A 16,634-nucleotide genomic window follows, 5' to 3' on the forward strand; every position below is an offset into this window, starting at 1 on the left:
GTTTGGTGTGTTAGTCTAGCTCTACGTTGGGTCAGATGGGTGTCGTCTGTTTGTTGGTATTTTCTGGCTTCAGATTGTAACCTCCTGTCCCATCTGAATGTATCTTTTGTATCCGTTGGAGTGTGGACACCTGGTCTGAAATCTGAATATATCCCTTCTGTCTGTTGGTGTGCAGACACCTGAATCGCCCTCCATCCGTTGGAGTGTGGACGCCTGGTCTGGTCTGAATATATCCCTTCTGTCTGTTGGTGTGCGGACACCTGAATCGCCCTCCATCCATTGGAGTGTGGACGCCTGGTTTGGTCTGAATGTATTCCTTCCGTCTCTTAGTGTGCGGACACCTGAATCACCCTCCATCCATTGGAGTGTGGACGCCTGGTCTGGTCTGATTATATCCCTTCTGTCTGTTGGTGGTGGACACCTGAATCGCCCTCCATCCGTTGGAGTGTGGACGCCTGGTCTGGTCTAATTATATCCCTTCTGTCTGTTGGTGTGCGAACACCTGAATCACCCTCCATCCGTTGGAGTGTGGACGCCTGGTCTGGTCCGAATATATCCCTTCAGTCTGTTGGTGTGCGGACACCTGAATCGCCCTCCATCTGTTGGAGTGTGGATGCCTGGTCTGGTCTGATTATATCTCTTCTGTCTGTTGGTGTGCGGACACGTGAATCGCTCTCCATCCGTTGTAGTGTGAACGCCTGGTCTGGTCTGATTATATCTCTTCTTTCTGTTGGTGTGCGGACACCTGAATCGCCCTCCATCCGTTGGTGTGTGGACGCCTAGTCTGGTCTAATTATATCTCTTTTGTCTGTTGGTGTGTGGACGCCTGAATCGCCCTCCATCCGTTGGAGTGTGGACGCCTGATTTGGTCTGAATGTATCCCTTTCATCTGTTGGTGTGTGGACACCTGAATCACCCTCCATCCGTTGGTGTGTGGACGCCTGGTCTGGTCTGATTATATCTCTTCTTTCTGTTGGTGTGCGGACACCTAAATCGCCCTCCATCCGTTGGAGTGTGGACGCCTGATTTGGTCTGAATGTATCCCTTTCATCTGTTGGTGTGTGGACACCTGATACGCCCTCCATCCGTTGAAGTGTGGACGCCTGGTCTGGTCTGAATATATCCCTTCTGTCTGTTGGTGTGCGGACACCTGAATCGCCCTCCATCCGTTGGATTGTGGACGCCTGGTCTGGTCTGATTACATCTCTTCTGTCTGTTGGTGTGTGGACACCTGAATCGCCCTCCATCTGTTGGAGTGTGGAGACCTGGTCTGGTCTAATTATATCCCTTCTGTCTGTTGGTGTGCGGACACCTGAATCGCCCTCGATCCGTTGGAGTGTGGACGCCTGGTCTGGTCTGATTACATCTCTTCTGTCTGTTGGTGTTTTGACACCTGAATCGCCCTCCATCTGTTGGAGTGTGGACACCTGGTCTGGTTTAATTATATCCCTTCTGTCTGTTGGTGTGCGGACACCTGAATCTCCCTCCATCTGTTGGAGTGTGGACGCCTAGTTTGGTCTGAATGTATCCCTTCCGTCTGTTGGTGTGCGGACACCTGAATCGCCCTCCATCTGTTGGAGTGTGGACGCCTGGTTTGGTCTGAATGTATCCCTTCCGTGTATAGGCGTGCGGACATCTGAATCCATGTTTTGTTCGGTGTGTGGGGTGTACATGCGACATCTGTGTGGTAAATACCTATATGACTTATTTTACATCAATCTAATTCTGTCCTCTTTCCTATTTTCCATCTAGGGACAGACTAAACCCTTAGGTACGAGACGCAGAGCCATTCTTGTCAGGGCAGGCGTCCTGCTTGTATACGGGGTCTGCTCCCCCAAAAGTTGTTAAGGATAATTTTCCCTTTTCTGTTTGTCGCTGTGGTCCTTCTTGGACCGTTATGTTTCACTGTGACCCCTTTCTTAGTTTATTCATGCAGTCAAAGTGGATAAGCCCTGCATGAAAGTAACAGATACTTTGTATTTTGTAATAAATTGACAACTGTGTGTTTTGATTCCCTTTGCCAAACGCTTTTTTCCATACATGGTCTGGTACTGTCAGCACAGATTATATCATTTTAGACTGTGCAAACACCCTCCTCAAATGGAATGGTAACACCCAGCTGTCAATTTATTCATGCATTTCGAGGAATAATAGAGCAATAGCACTAAGTAGAGTTCTACAAAAAGATGCTTCAGAATTGCTATTTCTTTAAGAATACAAGTTATTTACTAAATTGACTTCTCTGGAGAGCTGAAAGATCCTCTTTAAGTGGCTTTAATGGTGGAGCTATGAATAATATTACTTAAAGGGGTTGGATACTTTCTACTCATTTTAACAGATGGAGGAACAACATTATATTGGTAGGCACAGAACATGTGTTTTATCTCCAATGATGCTAGATTCTTACACTTTTATCAGAGCTGAAGCTCTTGGGCAGCAGCTATAATAGTGGACACACTACTGATATATAATACTTTGTATAGTGACAAAGGTCCCCACTAGCTTGACCAAATCGGGCTGCAACTAAAAGAAAGTGGTATTGCGCCTCTGAATTATCCTGTTATTACATTTCTGACAAAGTGAAGAATACAAAATCTAAATCTTATTGTAAAACTACTAAATATAACATAGAATATCAATTATTTCACCGAAATACAGGAGTAGCTAAACTTCCCCAACTCAGAGGCCTCTGGAGGATATTCTGCTGTGCCAAATGAGACGAAATTCGAACAATGGCCATTTCAGACAATGTGCTCGCCATTTATGAAACAAATATATATTTAAAAAAGCCACCAATAGGTGGTGCTATAGTGGATCAGGTCTACCATGACAGACCTGTATCAGTGTCAGATCTGCAGGACAGTATTCATCAGCATGTTTAAAGCTGACTCGTCATCTTGAATGGTGGAAAATATGGTATCGCAAATGGAGAGCATTGTGGAAAACCAAGAGAGACTTATTGAACATTTGTAGTGTGTTTATTCAGTGGCGTGACGTGTAGCTGTGGAGACCCAATGTAAAATCGTTAAAGGGCTCCCAACTAGAACTCTTCATTCATAGTACTGGTCTTCTTCTAAGGGAAAGACAAACTTTATGGGCCCCCTTAGGCTCTAGGGCCCGGATGCGACCACATATTCTGCACCTATTACAGTTACACCACTGCATTTAGTTTATTAAGCATTCAAGATGACTGATTAATTAAGAGTAAATTTTCTCTGCTAAGGTACATTGGGTTCAGCTGCCAAAAACTATAATATTGTTGATGTGTAATACTAACAGCAGTCACTCACTTTATACCCATCTTACATATCTGACATGCCTTGAAAACTTAGCAGTAAGAAATCCTGTAGTTTAGTTGGAATGCATTGATCCTACATATACTATTGTAGGTCGGGTGGTTCTTAAATAGATGTTCCAAAAGTTGACTGAATTTTTGATCATGGGATCCCCGTTTCTTGCCCACAATAACTAAAGCCTCCGATAAGTCACATTAGTGGATGCTGATCAAGTATACTGGCTGGAGTGGGCAACTTTGGGAATCCATGTAATAATATATATTTCTGCTTTCTTTGCTAGGATAGTGACAATCTTTGGTGGGATGCCTTTACTACAGAATTTTTTGAAGATGATGCAACATTAACACTGTCATTTTGCTTAGAAGATGGACCAAAGAGATACAGTAAGTCAGATACAATATATTATTTGTGCATATATCATCATTATTTGTGTATATGCCATCATGAGTATGTGTATGTAACTAAAGCTTGATAAAACCTTGTAGACATACTGCATTTTACACAGGTTTGGATGACAAAAAGTGGGGAAAAAATAATGTTAAAGGGGTTGTCTGGCTGTAAACAATTTTTTTCCTTCAGGATAGGTTAATGATAGTCGATCAGTGGAGGTCGCTTAACTGTAATCCCCCCCCCCCCCCACACACACACACACACTAATCAGCTGTTCTCTGGGTCAGTGTGCTTCTGTACTTAGTTGTTTTCTGCAGGAAGGAGACAGCTCTGTTCTCACTGCAGTGGCCAGCCTTGGTATTGCAGGCTAAGTCCACATTAAAGTAAATAGAAACTTTTCTTGTAAAAGCATGATTGGCCACTGTAGTAAGAATGGAGCTTCTTCCTGCAGAAATCAGCTCAGTGTATGAGCTCAGCCGCCCACAGAACAGCTGATCAGCAGGGGCCCAAGGCAGCAGACCCCTGCTGATCTACTTCTGATAGCCTATCCTGAGAATAAACCATCTGTAGTTTACAACTGGACAACTTCTTTGAGTAAAAGTTACTTGGAGGTAGAAGGACGTAGAGGGGTTAACGTTGCTATTTTTTTTTTGTCTAGGGTAGTACCCCTATAAAGCATAGCAGCCAATTTACTCTCATAATAGTGAATCTACTGTTCCTTCCTTAAACTGAAAGTCACAATGCCACTTTATCCTCATACCTACTGTAATAACACCCTCAGAGCTTCACTTTCTTATATCCATGTGTTAAAGTTAGGAATACTTCATTAAATATATGTTACTAGATTGACAGTAGCAGAATAAAGAGCAGGCATTGCAGGATGTGTACAGATGTAGCAAAATGTAACTTGACACTTAAAGGGGCCGTCCAGTTAAAAACTAACTTTTAAAATCAGAACCAAGTAAGTGAAAGCAATAAAACAAAATCCACTTACCCGTCCTCAGCCCTGGCAAACCAGCAATGCAGACCCGTGATTCTCTTGGTCTGTGTTGACAATAGAAGTCAGATGACTACCACCTGGCAATCACTGGCCGCAGCGTCACAGCCTGTTCTCTTGGCACCATGGGCACCATGATGTCAGTAGTTGCAAATGGTGACTCTATGACCTCTAATTGTCAGACAGTAGACACCTGACATCTGCTTCCAACATAAACCAAGAGAATCATGGGGCTACACTGCTGGATTGCTGGACCTGAGGACCAGTAAGTACTGTTGGTTTATTGTTTTAACTCATTTGGATCAGATTTTAAAAAATTTGTTTTTAACTGGACAACTTCTTTAACATGTTAAACTGCACCACCAAACTTTTTCTTGCCCTTTCAATAGATTTTCAATGGCTTTTATTGTATTAAGACAACTTGCTGCATCAAGTTATCAGTGTTGGGTTAAATTCTTCTACATCTGTAGCTCATTTGTAGTTTAAAATAGCGGTCCTACCTTCTTTACCCCTTCTTCAACCTCAGGCAGTATGTCTTCCAAGCCATGATCTCATTGAGGAGAGGCACAGCATGTGGGTAACACTGCCTCCTTCCAGCACTGGAGCTACAAGACCTCAGAGTGCCGTTTTCTTCTCCAACAGTATTAACCAGCTGAGGCATGTTGAGCTCTGTGTAGGAGCAGAGGAGTGAGTGGCGCTCCTGTGAGAGATCTGTGATAACATGCATCACTTATTCGGAAATTACCAGGTTCAGTCTGGAGGACACATCCGAAAGGTACAATACAAACCAGGGAGAACTTTGCGGCTTTGAAGAGCTGTAGAACTCAGGAAGACTGCTTTACTAGTGTTTAGCAAGATCATTAAAGGGGTTGTATCACGACTGACTTTTATTAGTTATCCATTAGATAGGTGATAAAAGTCTATTGGTTGGGGTTACAGCAGTGAGCATGGTGGTCCAGTGTCCCCCTCTCCAAGTCACTACTGGGAGTACAGTAAGGAGGAGATGAGAGGGACACTCGACCACCAAGACACAGGCTTACTCTATGCCCTGCCGTGACGTGGAAACTGAATAGAGTAGCAGTTGCGTATGCTTAGTGCCACTTCATTAATTTTCAATGGGACTGTCAGAGACATTCATGCACTTGTCCTTGGTTATTTCTATCAGCCCTATAGAAATGAATGGAGTGGCGCTGCAAATGCATAACTGCTGCTCTATTCAATTTTCACACCACTGCAAATGGGTACAAAAAAAAAGCAGTGATGGAAAGAAGGGCTATGGGACCCTCATTCTCGGGATTGCTGGGGATTTCAATGGTGAAACCCCCACAATCAGACTTTTATCACCTATCCTATGGATAGATGATAAAAGTCGATTGTGGTATAATCCCTCTAAGGAAGTGGTCGGGAGAACTGGCTCTTCCAAACCCCATGACTCCGGACTGCAGGACACAAACTTTTTTTTCACTAAAGAGTATGTTTTTGTAATCGACATAACATGTTAATCTCAATATGTCGAGTATTAGGAAGGACTAAAATGAATTTATAGCATGCAATAGCCAGTGATAGAAGATTATTTCTATGCTCTCTGAACTCTGCTTCATAGTTATAAAAATATAGGTAATTAAAAAAATCTATCATATTTACATGATATCAGACAAACTTTCTGGAAAAAAAAATAAATATTTTTATAATATTATTGATTCTTTTATTCTAGTTTGAAAGTCAATCAGAGAGGGAGATGTAATAGACTGGGCAAGGGGGGAAAGCGAATTGAATATTTATTGTGTGTAACCAATCTTATTTCTGAGAAACTCTGAATATTGTTTTTGTATTTCCTATTGATTGCATCAAATAAGAAAATAACAAGATGTAGCATGTGAAGAACAGTTTTACCAAATTTATATTGAAACGCTAGAACATTCTATTGTAGAGATGCAGATTTTTCTTTTGTACAGGAGCAGGTTTTTGGAATAAATATATTTTATAGCTGTATATATTGCACACTGCGCTTTATATATTAATGAACTTATTGTGACCCTCTGGGCCTTTTGCCAAAGGCAGGAATGATTCACATGAGCATGTTATTTTCCACTATGTATGCAAAGTGATTATTATGTTCACCTATGCGGAATAAATTATTTCCTTCTATACAGTAAACCACAATTTTTAGATAGTGGAACAGTATTTCAGTCATAAGCAACTCAGCTGAAAGCCAATGGGGCTTTGTTAAAGGAGCACTAAAGCTAGAAATTAGTGATAATAGTATCCAGGGGATAAACTTGCCCACTTTATTTGCCAGTCTGCAGGTTCCTGAAACAAACAGCTTTGAGGAAATCCAGCAGAAAACACAGAACTTACTGTAATTTTCGGACTTTAAGATGTTAAGAGGTTTAGACAAAAGAAAATAAGCTAAAAATATTTCATACTAATTAATACTTTCCTGCTGGTCTAAAGAAGTGGAGGGTTTAGTTTCAAGTGGACTGTAGCCCCAATAGTAATCATGCCCCTCTCAGTGGCCCCAGTAGCAGTTGTGTCCCTCAATAGTAGTGACTCCCATAGTAACACTAGCTCCCAGTGGTCCCAGTAGTAATAGTATTCCACAGTGGTCCCAGTAGTAATAGTATTCCACAGTGGTCCCAGTAGTAATAGTATTCCATAGTGGTCCCAGTAGTAATAGTGTCCCACAGTGGTCCCAGTAGTAATAGTATTCCATAGTGGTCCCAGTAGTAATAGTGTCCCATAGTGGTCCCAGTAGTAATAGTGTCCCATACTGGTCCCAGTAGTAATAGTGGCCCCCAATGGTAAAAGTGACATTCAGTAGTAATTGAAGGATTTATTTCTGCTCAGTAGCAATAGTGATCCTCTGACAAGGCAGCAACCCGACCAAGAAGAACTTTGTCTTCACTCCATAGCTACATAACTTTCTGACATTTAGGGTGATCAATGAGTGGAACAGGTTACCACAGGAGGTGGTGAGTTCTCCTTCAATGGAAGTGTTCAAACAAAGGCTGGACAAATATCTGTCTGGGATGATTTAGTGAATCCTGCACTGAGCAGGGGGCTGGACCCGATGACCCTGGAGGTCCCTTCCAACTCTTTCATTCTATGATTCTATGATTCCATTCTGGCCACCTCTGATAATCAAACACTCTGACCCTTGACCCTTCCCCCAAGCATCTACGTTACTTCACAACCTGTACACAGAGCATACGCCGAGGTGGGGTGGGGGTGGGGTGGAATGGCCAGAGGCCACAGTCTTTGGTGATCAGTGGTGGCCAGACCAAAGCTAAGGAGTGAAGGCAAAGTACCTCCTGGTGGGGTTGGTGGTCCTCATAATCAGTTAAAGTGCAAAAGCGCTGTGCATGATCATTAACTAAGCACTTAGGTGGGTTTGGCGCTGCTAAGCCCTCCTGACATCGGACCAAAGGAGACACACACTTTTTAGCAAGATTTTTTTCTTGCTAAAAAGTGTGTCTTTTAGTCTGGAAAAATACGATGATTTCTTACTGATCTGTTCCATTTTCAATTAGTGAAGGGCTGAGGGGACAAGCACCTACTGGGAAACACAGGGAAGATTTCTGTGTATATTTCTCAGATGTGATAGGAATATAAGGAAAAAGCAAAACAAAAGAGAGGCTTAGGCAAGGAACTGTTGATATATGTATCCATTTATTTTTAGAATGTTTCAATAGTTAAAGGTCTTTTAAAGACAGTATATATATATATATATATATATATATATATACACTACCGTTCAAAAGTTTGGGGTCACCCAAACAATTTTGTGTTTTCCATGAAAAGTCACACTTATTCACCACCATGCGTTGTGAAATGAATAGAAAATAGAGCCAAGACATTGACAAGGTTAGAAATAATGATTTGTATTTGAAATAACATTGTTTTTACATCAAACTTTGCTTTCGTCAAAGAATCCTCCTTTTGCAGCAATTACAGCATTGCACACCTTTGACATTCTAGCTGTTAATTTGTTGAGGTAAGCTTGAGAAATTGCACCCCACGCTTCTAGAAGCATCTCCCACAAGTTGGATTGGTTGGATGGGCACTTCTGGCGTACCATACGGTCAAGCTGCTCCCACAACAGCTCAATGGGGTTCAGATCTGGTGACTGCGCTGGCCACTCCATTACCGATAGAATACCAGCTGCCTGCTTCTGCTGTAAATAGTTCTTGCACAATTTGGAGGTGTGTTTAGGGTCATTGTCCTGTTGTAGGATGAAATTGGTTCCAATCAAGCGCTGTCCACTGGGTATGGCATGGCGTTGCAAAATGGAGTGATAGCCTTCCTTATTCAGAATCCCTTTTACCCTGTACAAATCTCCCACCTTACCAGCACCAAAGCAACCCCAGACCATCACATTACCTCCACCATGCTTAACAGATGGCGTCAGGCATTCTTCCAGCATCTTTTCATTTGTTCTGCGTCTCACAAACGTTCTTCTTTGTGATCCAAACACCTCAAACTTGGATTCATCCGTCCACAACACTTTTTTCTAGTCTTCCCCTGTCCAATGTCTGTGTTCTTTTGCCCATCTTAATCTTTTTCTTTTATTGGCCAGTCTCAGATATGGCTTTTTCTTGGCCACTCTGCCCTGAAGCCCAAAATCCCGCAGACGCCTCTTCACTGTAGATGTTGACACTGGTGTTTTGCGGGTACTATTTAATGAAGATGCCAGTTGGGTACCTGTGAGGCGTCTGTTTCTCAAACTAGAGACTCTAATGTGCTTATCTTCTTGCTTAGTTGTGCAACGCGGCCTCCCACTTCTTTTTCTACTCTGGTTAGAGCCTGTTTGTGCTGTTCTCTGAAGGGAGTAGTACACACCGTTGTAGGAAATCTTCAATTTCTTAGCAATTTCTCGCATGGAATAGCCTTCATTTCTAAGAACAAGAATAGACTGTCGAGTTTCAGATGAAAGTTCTCTTTTTCTGGCCATTTTGAGCGTTTAATTGACCCCACAAATGTGATGCTACAGAAACTCAATCTGCTCACAGGAAGGTCAGTTTTGTAGCTTCTGTAACGAGCTAGACTGTTTTCAGATGTGTGAACATGATTGCACAAGGGTTTTCTAATCATCAATTAGCCTTCTGAGCCAATGAGCAAACACATTGTACCATTAGAACACTGGAGTGATAGTTGCTGGAAATGGGCCTCTATACACCTTTGTAGATATTGCACAAAAAACCAGGCATTTGCAGCTAGAATAGTCATTTACCACATTAGCAATGTATAGAGTGCATTTGTTTAAAGTTAGGACTAGTTTAAAGTTATCTTCATTGAAAAGTACAGTGCTTTTCCTTCAAAAATAAGGACATTTCAATGTGACCCCAAACTTTTGAACGGTAGTGTATATATACTGTATGTATGTCCACCCGACCTTATCTCTGATTTGGTTAAGGACTGCAATTTCTCAAAAAAACAATTTAGTACAAAATCGTGAAATTCTAGCAAAACCCTAGAATTGTGCATATCACAACTACTGGGCGGCCATAATAGACACACATAGGATAGACATCTTGTGACAGATATATCGCAAAATCATGTTGCATTGAAAAACTGGTTATTTTGTGATACACATATCTGAATATGTCCAAGCAGGAGAAAAGGTAAGGAAAGACAGATCAGTAGTTAGCCTCTGCAACAGATAATTAGCATTGTCTAGTTGTAAATTACAGATGACCTTCCCCCAAGATAGGTAGTATCTTGTAGTAGATATCAGTAGTAGACAGGCTAAGGTCTGCCATCCAGGACCCCCACCAATCAGCTCTTTAAAGGGCCAGTGAACTTGTATGCTGAGCTATCTTATGCAGGAAACAGACAGCTCTGTCCCCACTGCAGTGGCCAGGCTTGGTATTATAGGCAAAGTTCCCATTGATGTGAATGGTAACTTTGCCTGTAATACCAAGCCTGGCCACTGCAGTGGGAACAGAGCTGTCGGCTTCCTGCGGAAATCAGATCAATGCAGCAGCACTCTGGCCCAGCGAACAGCTGTCAGAGATGGTCCCAGGCATCATACCCCTGCTGATCTACTATCGATCATCAATAATTTACAGATGGACAACCTGCTTAATATGACTGTGTAGTTATAGGAACTATAATTTCATTAAGTCATATTACATTTGGTATAAATATTGGCCTTTTCAAATATTTATGATTTCATTTTAACCCTTTCCAATCCACTGTCTGACATCTTCCAACATTCTGATTGAAGCCTGTACAGCTCTGATGTCGGAAGACGCCTGACAGGGAATTCTTACTGTATATTACTGGCCACTCTGTTATTGGGGGCCTCTCCAGCATGTCACATACTGCAGTACTGGCTCTAGCCAGCAGACAGCGGCATTGTATAATGGCAGAAAGAGAAAAACCCCTAGGAAACCCTGAGTCCAAAATTGGATTGCAAAGGGTGAAATAGTGATGTACTGCGTACAACATACTTCTAGTACTTTATCCATGCTCACATTAACTTGTCTGTAGTAAACATATTTTTAATTGAATGGTTAGACTAGAGTTCCCGCTCCCATGTCTAATGAATCTGTGAAGGCTTCTGCCATATGTTCTTCAGTCCTTACAGACCCCGTTGACTTTAAGTTCACAGGATCTTTGAACAGAGAATCAAAGTTTTCTTGTCAAAAATATCAGAAACCCCAACGGAGTACAATAACACCAGTGTGAGCAGAAGCTGAATAGGTTAGACCGTAATCCCTAATGAGTATGAATTAAAATCAATCGACTAATCACTTTGGCTGCATTCACATTTTGTGGGGGGTTTTTTGGTATTAATTATTGTAAAATATGCTACTATGATGTTTACAAGAAATGCATTAAAACAATCCAGATTAGAAAAAAGTCAGATTCAGAAACCATAAAACATCCAGTTTCAGGAATGCTCCTTACACCCCATATATAGCTCAGTCCAAAGTAATTACATGCAGTTACCGTTGCTAATTTTTAGAACGTATTTAATTGACGACTATAGCCCATTCTTATAAGCAATTATTTACTCTATATGGCCACTTTATTAGAGACACTCATCTAATTGTACACTGGACCTCCTTTGGCCTTCAGAACAGTAGCAAATTGTTGCGGCATAGATTTCACTAGGTGTTGAAATCATTCTGCAGGAATATCAGCCCTTGTGAATAGGAAGCTTCTTGTAGTTGCCATAGATGCAAGTGCTGACATGATGACAGGAAGGGTTCATCGATTCATGCTGCTTGTGCAAGGTTCTGACCTCCCTTCAGCATGGTGCAACAGTAATCTGGATTTATTTGACCAGGAGATGGTTTGTCACTGCTCACTGATACCATTTTTGAGCTCTTTTGTCCCCTGAAGTCTTGTTTTTCTGCTTTTCCTGGTCATCTGCTGTTATAGCCCATCCATGCTAAAGAATGACAAGTTGTGCATTCAGACACATTAGTTGGAGCACCAGTTTTGTCTTAGCTGCAATTAGCTTGACTCTTCTCCACCTGATTGCCAGAATGATTCTTGATACCCACCACTGACCCCTTTTGTTGTGGAGTTGTTTACATCCACAGAATCCACTTTTGCTGGATGCTTGTCTTTGATCACACCATTGTCTATATATTCTCTACAGTGTTGTATGAAGAAGCCCCACAGGTTTGGCAGTGTTTGAAATCCTGGCCCCGGCTAGTCTGCTACTGATAACCAAGCCTTGATTTTGCCATTCTAATGTCGATTCACACTGAAACCGATCCGCGGAAAATTTGCTGACTGGACTTTATGCTGCACTTCGGGGTTACATGTCTAATTTCCATACAGGGAAGCTCCAATGGTATAAGGGCCGGTGTGTCTAATAAATTGGTCATCAGAATATTATTTACTAGATATTATTTATTTGTTAGCGCAATTAATTTCTATAGTGCTGTACATAACCATGCTGGAGTAACAACTAGAGATGAGCCAGCACCCAAATGCTCAGGTCCGCGTTATTCGAGTCGAGCTTTTCGTAAAATTCGAGAGCTCTACTCGAGTAACGAAACCCATTGACTACAATGGGAGACTCGAGTATTTTTGTATGTGGGCTGCCGGGTCCCGAGCCTTTTTTTTTTTCCTTGGTTCGTGTTCTCCCCCTCCGCCTCCCTCCCCCTCTCCCCCCCCCCCCTCTCTCTCTTTCTCTCTCTCTCTCTCTCTCTCTCTCCCCCTCCTTCCTGCCAGACAAAAAATAAAAATTTGCCAATGACGCGCGCTGCGTCGCGGTGGGGAGGGGCCAAAACAGGCACGTCACAGCGGGGAGGAGCCAAAAGCTGGGGTGGGGTCGAACACGATTTGATGCTCGTTCGAGTAACAAGCACCATCGAGTACGCTAATACTCGAACGAGCATCAAGCTCGGCAGAGTACGTTCGCTCAACTCTAGTAACAACAGTAAGGACAGTGTAATACAGAGAATTCAGAGTGCTCATAAGATGCAGGCAAGAGCCCTGACCATACAAGATTGTATAAGAGTCATGGGAAAAACTTCCACTGGGCTGCTGCCCTCTGACTTCTTCCTTGAAGGACAGATTTGTCAAACATGCTTTGTGCCACATTTAGATGCTTTCAGACGCTTTTTTTTCTGTCTAACAAAAGGGTGTATCTTTGTTAAAAAAATAAAAAAAAAGGAGGGGGGCGTGGCCTAAATTGTACCAAATTGCTGCAAATTGCATTCATATTTTGGTCACAATTTTTATTGTCAACACTACCAACTAAAATATGGTCTGATGTTTTAGACCAGGTAGTCCTAATATTCAACAGATTTACCATTCATCAGAGCTACTGCGATAAATCTGGTATATTTTTAGGCTGTCTAGTCTAAGTTTGCACTGTCTAACTTTTAGGCAGTATTAGTACATGTGCTCCAATGTTTTTTTCCCTGAAATGCTGTATGTTAAAAATAATTCTTAGTAATGAGCCTATAAGTATTTCATGCTGCCGTTAATTTGGGCAGCATGTAACTGCTGACAGGCTCCCTTTAAAACAGAAAATGATAACAATTATTGAATATACTAGATGTCATTTATATTGTCAAAAAAGAGTCACCTTGCAACAATCACAAAAAACACCAATCATATCAGCTTTTTAGAACCATTACAAGGTTGCTTCCAATTATTTTGGCATTTGGGACCATTATGGTCAGGTCCAGAGATGAGCGAGCACCCAAATGCTCGGGTCCGCGTTATTCAAGTCGAGCTTTTTGTAAAATTCGAGAGCTCTACTCGAGTAACGAACCCCATTGACTACAATGGGAGACTTGAGCATTTTTGTATGTGGGACGCCGGGGGCCGAGATTTTTTTTTCTTTCTTGGTTCGTCTCTCTCTTTCGAACTAGCATCAAGCTCGGCAGAGTACGTTCACTCAACTCTAGGCAGGTCACATTAGTCCTATAACTTTATGGTGACTCACGGATGAGTAGAAGTCACAGACCGTGTTGAGTGAACCGAGCCAGTAGATCCCTGTTTTGGGTCAAACTTTGCTAGAAGTTTGGCTTGACGTGGAACCCAAACCGAGCTGTTAGCAAACAGGCTTCTACAGGTTCGTTTTAGTACAACACTAGAAGTGAACACTGGTGTATGTAAACACTGTTTAAGAGCCATAAAAGCCCGGTATAACAACTCAGAGTCTTACCCAAGGCTTTTATGGCTCTTAGAGTTATACACGAGCTTTAGAGGGTTTAGTGAGCTTCCCGTTCCATTCAAATTAATTCGGACCAAATCAAAGTTTTTGTAAAAGTTTGGCGAAGAAATCAAACCCAAGTTTTCAAACATTTGTTCATCATCACAGACTAACCCGTGCCTCATACAGATTGGCACAAGTAATGCAATGATGTGGCTGCTGTCAAGTGCCCCATTCTCTGCATTCAACATTGCCCATCCAGCTGAATAGAGGCATCGGAGCCAGATTGCTGCTAGGAATGCAACCTTTATTTTGTCAAATGGAATTTTCCCCGACAACCGGACTCTCAGATTACTAATATCTTCAGCTCAGATCTGAACTAGCCATAAACCGGTGACAGAGAAGGGGTAAGGAAAATCATCACTGATCCAACCAGAAGATAATATGTGTTTAATTTCCCCAATATTCACATTTTTCTGTAAAAAGCAATTTACATTTAGACATTTGACCCTCACCTATGTGCCTATTGAGTGCAATGACTATTTTGTATCAGTTTTATAATACGTGTTCTTTGTACATTTACAATGACTTTTACTGTACGATAACAGAATGTTTCATTCATTCTTCAACAACTTTCTATTAAATACTAATACTACAGAATTAACGGGCCATGCTGTCCATAACATGTACTCATTATAACACGTAGACTTTAAGTTCTCGAGATCCATTGAATATACTCCATTTAATGATGTTTGACTTCTTTTATGGGTATCTAACTAATAAAACTAATCTATGAAGTGTAAAAGCATAAGGATTGCCAGTAACAACATCAATAGCTGAAGAACAATACTGGCAAACACCTTCCCCACGTTCTCCAGATGTCACACGTGAACAGCTGTAGCTTGATAAAGTGCTATTAACAGGAACAGCAGCATTACCATTAAACAGTACTGTTGGTGTGCAATTAGAGGAACCTTAAAGGGGTTGTGCCTAGATAGTAATATATCCCCTGTCCATAGGATAGGGGATAACTTTCTACTCGGTCGGGGTCTGACTGCTTGGACCCACACTGATCCTGAGAACAGGGGTTCTGAAGTTAATTGCATGAATGAAGCAGCAGATAGACATGCATGTTGCCACTTCATTCATTCAAGTGACAGCACTAGTAATAGTTGGATTGGAGTGCTCACTAGAGATGAGCGAGTATACTCACTAAGGCACATTATTCGAGCGAGTAGTGCCTTAGCCGAGTATCTCCCCGCTCGTCTCTAAAGATTCCGGGGCCGGCGGCGGCTGGGGAGCGGTGGGGGAGAGCGGGGAGGAACGGAGGGGAGATCTCTCCCTCCCCCCCCCCTCTCCCCCCGCTCCCCGACGCAACTCACCTGTCACCCACGCCGCCCCCCGAATCTTTAGAGACGAGCAGGGAGATACTCGGCTAAGGCACTACTCGCTCGAGTAATGTGCCTTAGCGAGTATACTCGCTCATCTCTAGTGCTCACCCGTCTCCAGCACTCCCATTTAAAAGAATGAAGTGGCAGTGTGCTCGTGCAACCACTGCTCTATTCAGGCGGGAACATTCAGGACCCCATTTTCAAGATCTGAGGAGGTCATACCCCATCGATCAGAAAGTTGTCCCCTATCCACAGGATAATGTTTTATCTTGGCACCACTCCTTCAGAGCCTGCAGAGCCATGCTTTACAGCTAGATGGCTTTGATGTTACATGGAAGCCTACTGAAGTTTTTTTTCTATTTGATTCCATATGAAAAAAAATTCTTTCATGCTCTATTATGGAAGCATCCTCGGGTAGAAGTAGGGTTGCCACATTTACTACCAGAAAATATCGGCCAGATGGAAGAGGAGTATAACTTCATGAGCTCTGATTTGGGATATTAATGCCATTTTCCATGGTGGTCTGAGTCTTGAAAGGCTCAATACCTGCTGGGTTATTGGAGCCTAGTGTGGTGCAGAGTGTTAAGGCTGCAGAAATGCAGTCCTAAGCTCTCCCTCATGACCTAAAGGTTGCAGGTTCAATCCCCACAACAGATAGCCAGCTCAAGGCTTCCATCCTTCTGAGGTCAGTAGAACGGGGGGTAATAAATAGAAATTACCTGAAAGCGCTGTGGAATAAGTTGGTGCTATATAAGATTTATTTTTAATTTTATTCTTTTTTATTTTATTTAATGGGTAAATGCCAGCATCCCTGGGAGTCTATGGTAGTGAAAGAGGTTGATTTAAGGGGTTGCGTCAAATTATTTTAGTGCAAATAATTTTTCTAGCATGCAGAGAAGAAAAAACGATTTGTTAAATGGAACAAATAAAGG

The 16,634-nt window shown here is 42.2% G+C and overlaps 1 protein-coding gene across 3 annotated transcripts in view; it reads left to right on the forward strand.

Annotated features, from left to right (window-relative positions):
* LDB2 (LIM domain binding 2) overlaps window positions 1-16,634 on the forward strand; it is a 346,526-nt gene that overhangs the window by 126,968 nt on the left and 202,924 nt on the right. For all 3 annotated transcript variants that reach the window (XM_066573253.1, XM_066573254.1, XM_066573255.1), the window contains exon 2: window positions 3,577-3,679. In XM_066573253.1, the coding sequence (XP_066429350.1) occupies window positions 3,577-3,679 (103 nt within the window). The remainder of the gene's footprint in view (window positions 1-3,576; window positions 3,680-16,634) is intronic.

Source organism: Eleutherodactylus coqui, chromosome 7 (genome assembly GCF_035609145.1).
Source record: "Eleutherodactylus coqui strain aEleCoq1 chromosome 7, aEleCoq1.hap1, whole genome shotgun sequence".
NCBI classification, from domain to species: domain Eukaryota; kingdom Metazoa; phylum Chordata; class Amphibia; order Anura; family Eleutherodactylidae; genus Eleutherodactylus; species Eleutherodactylus coqui.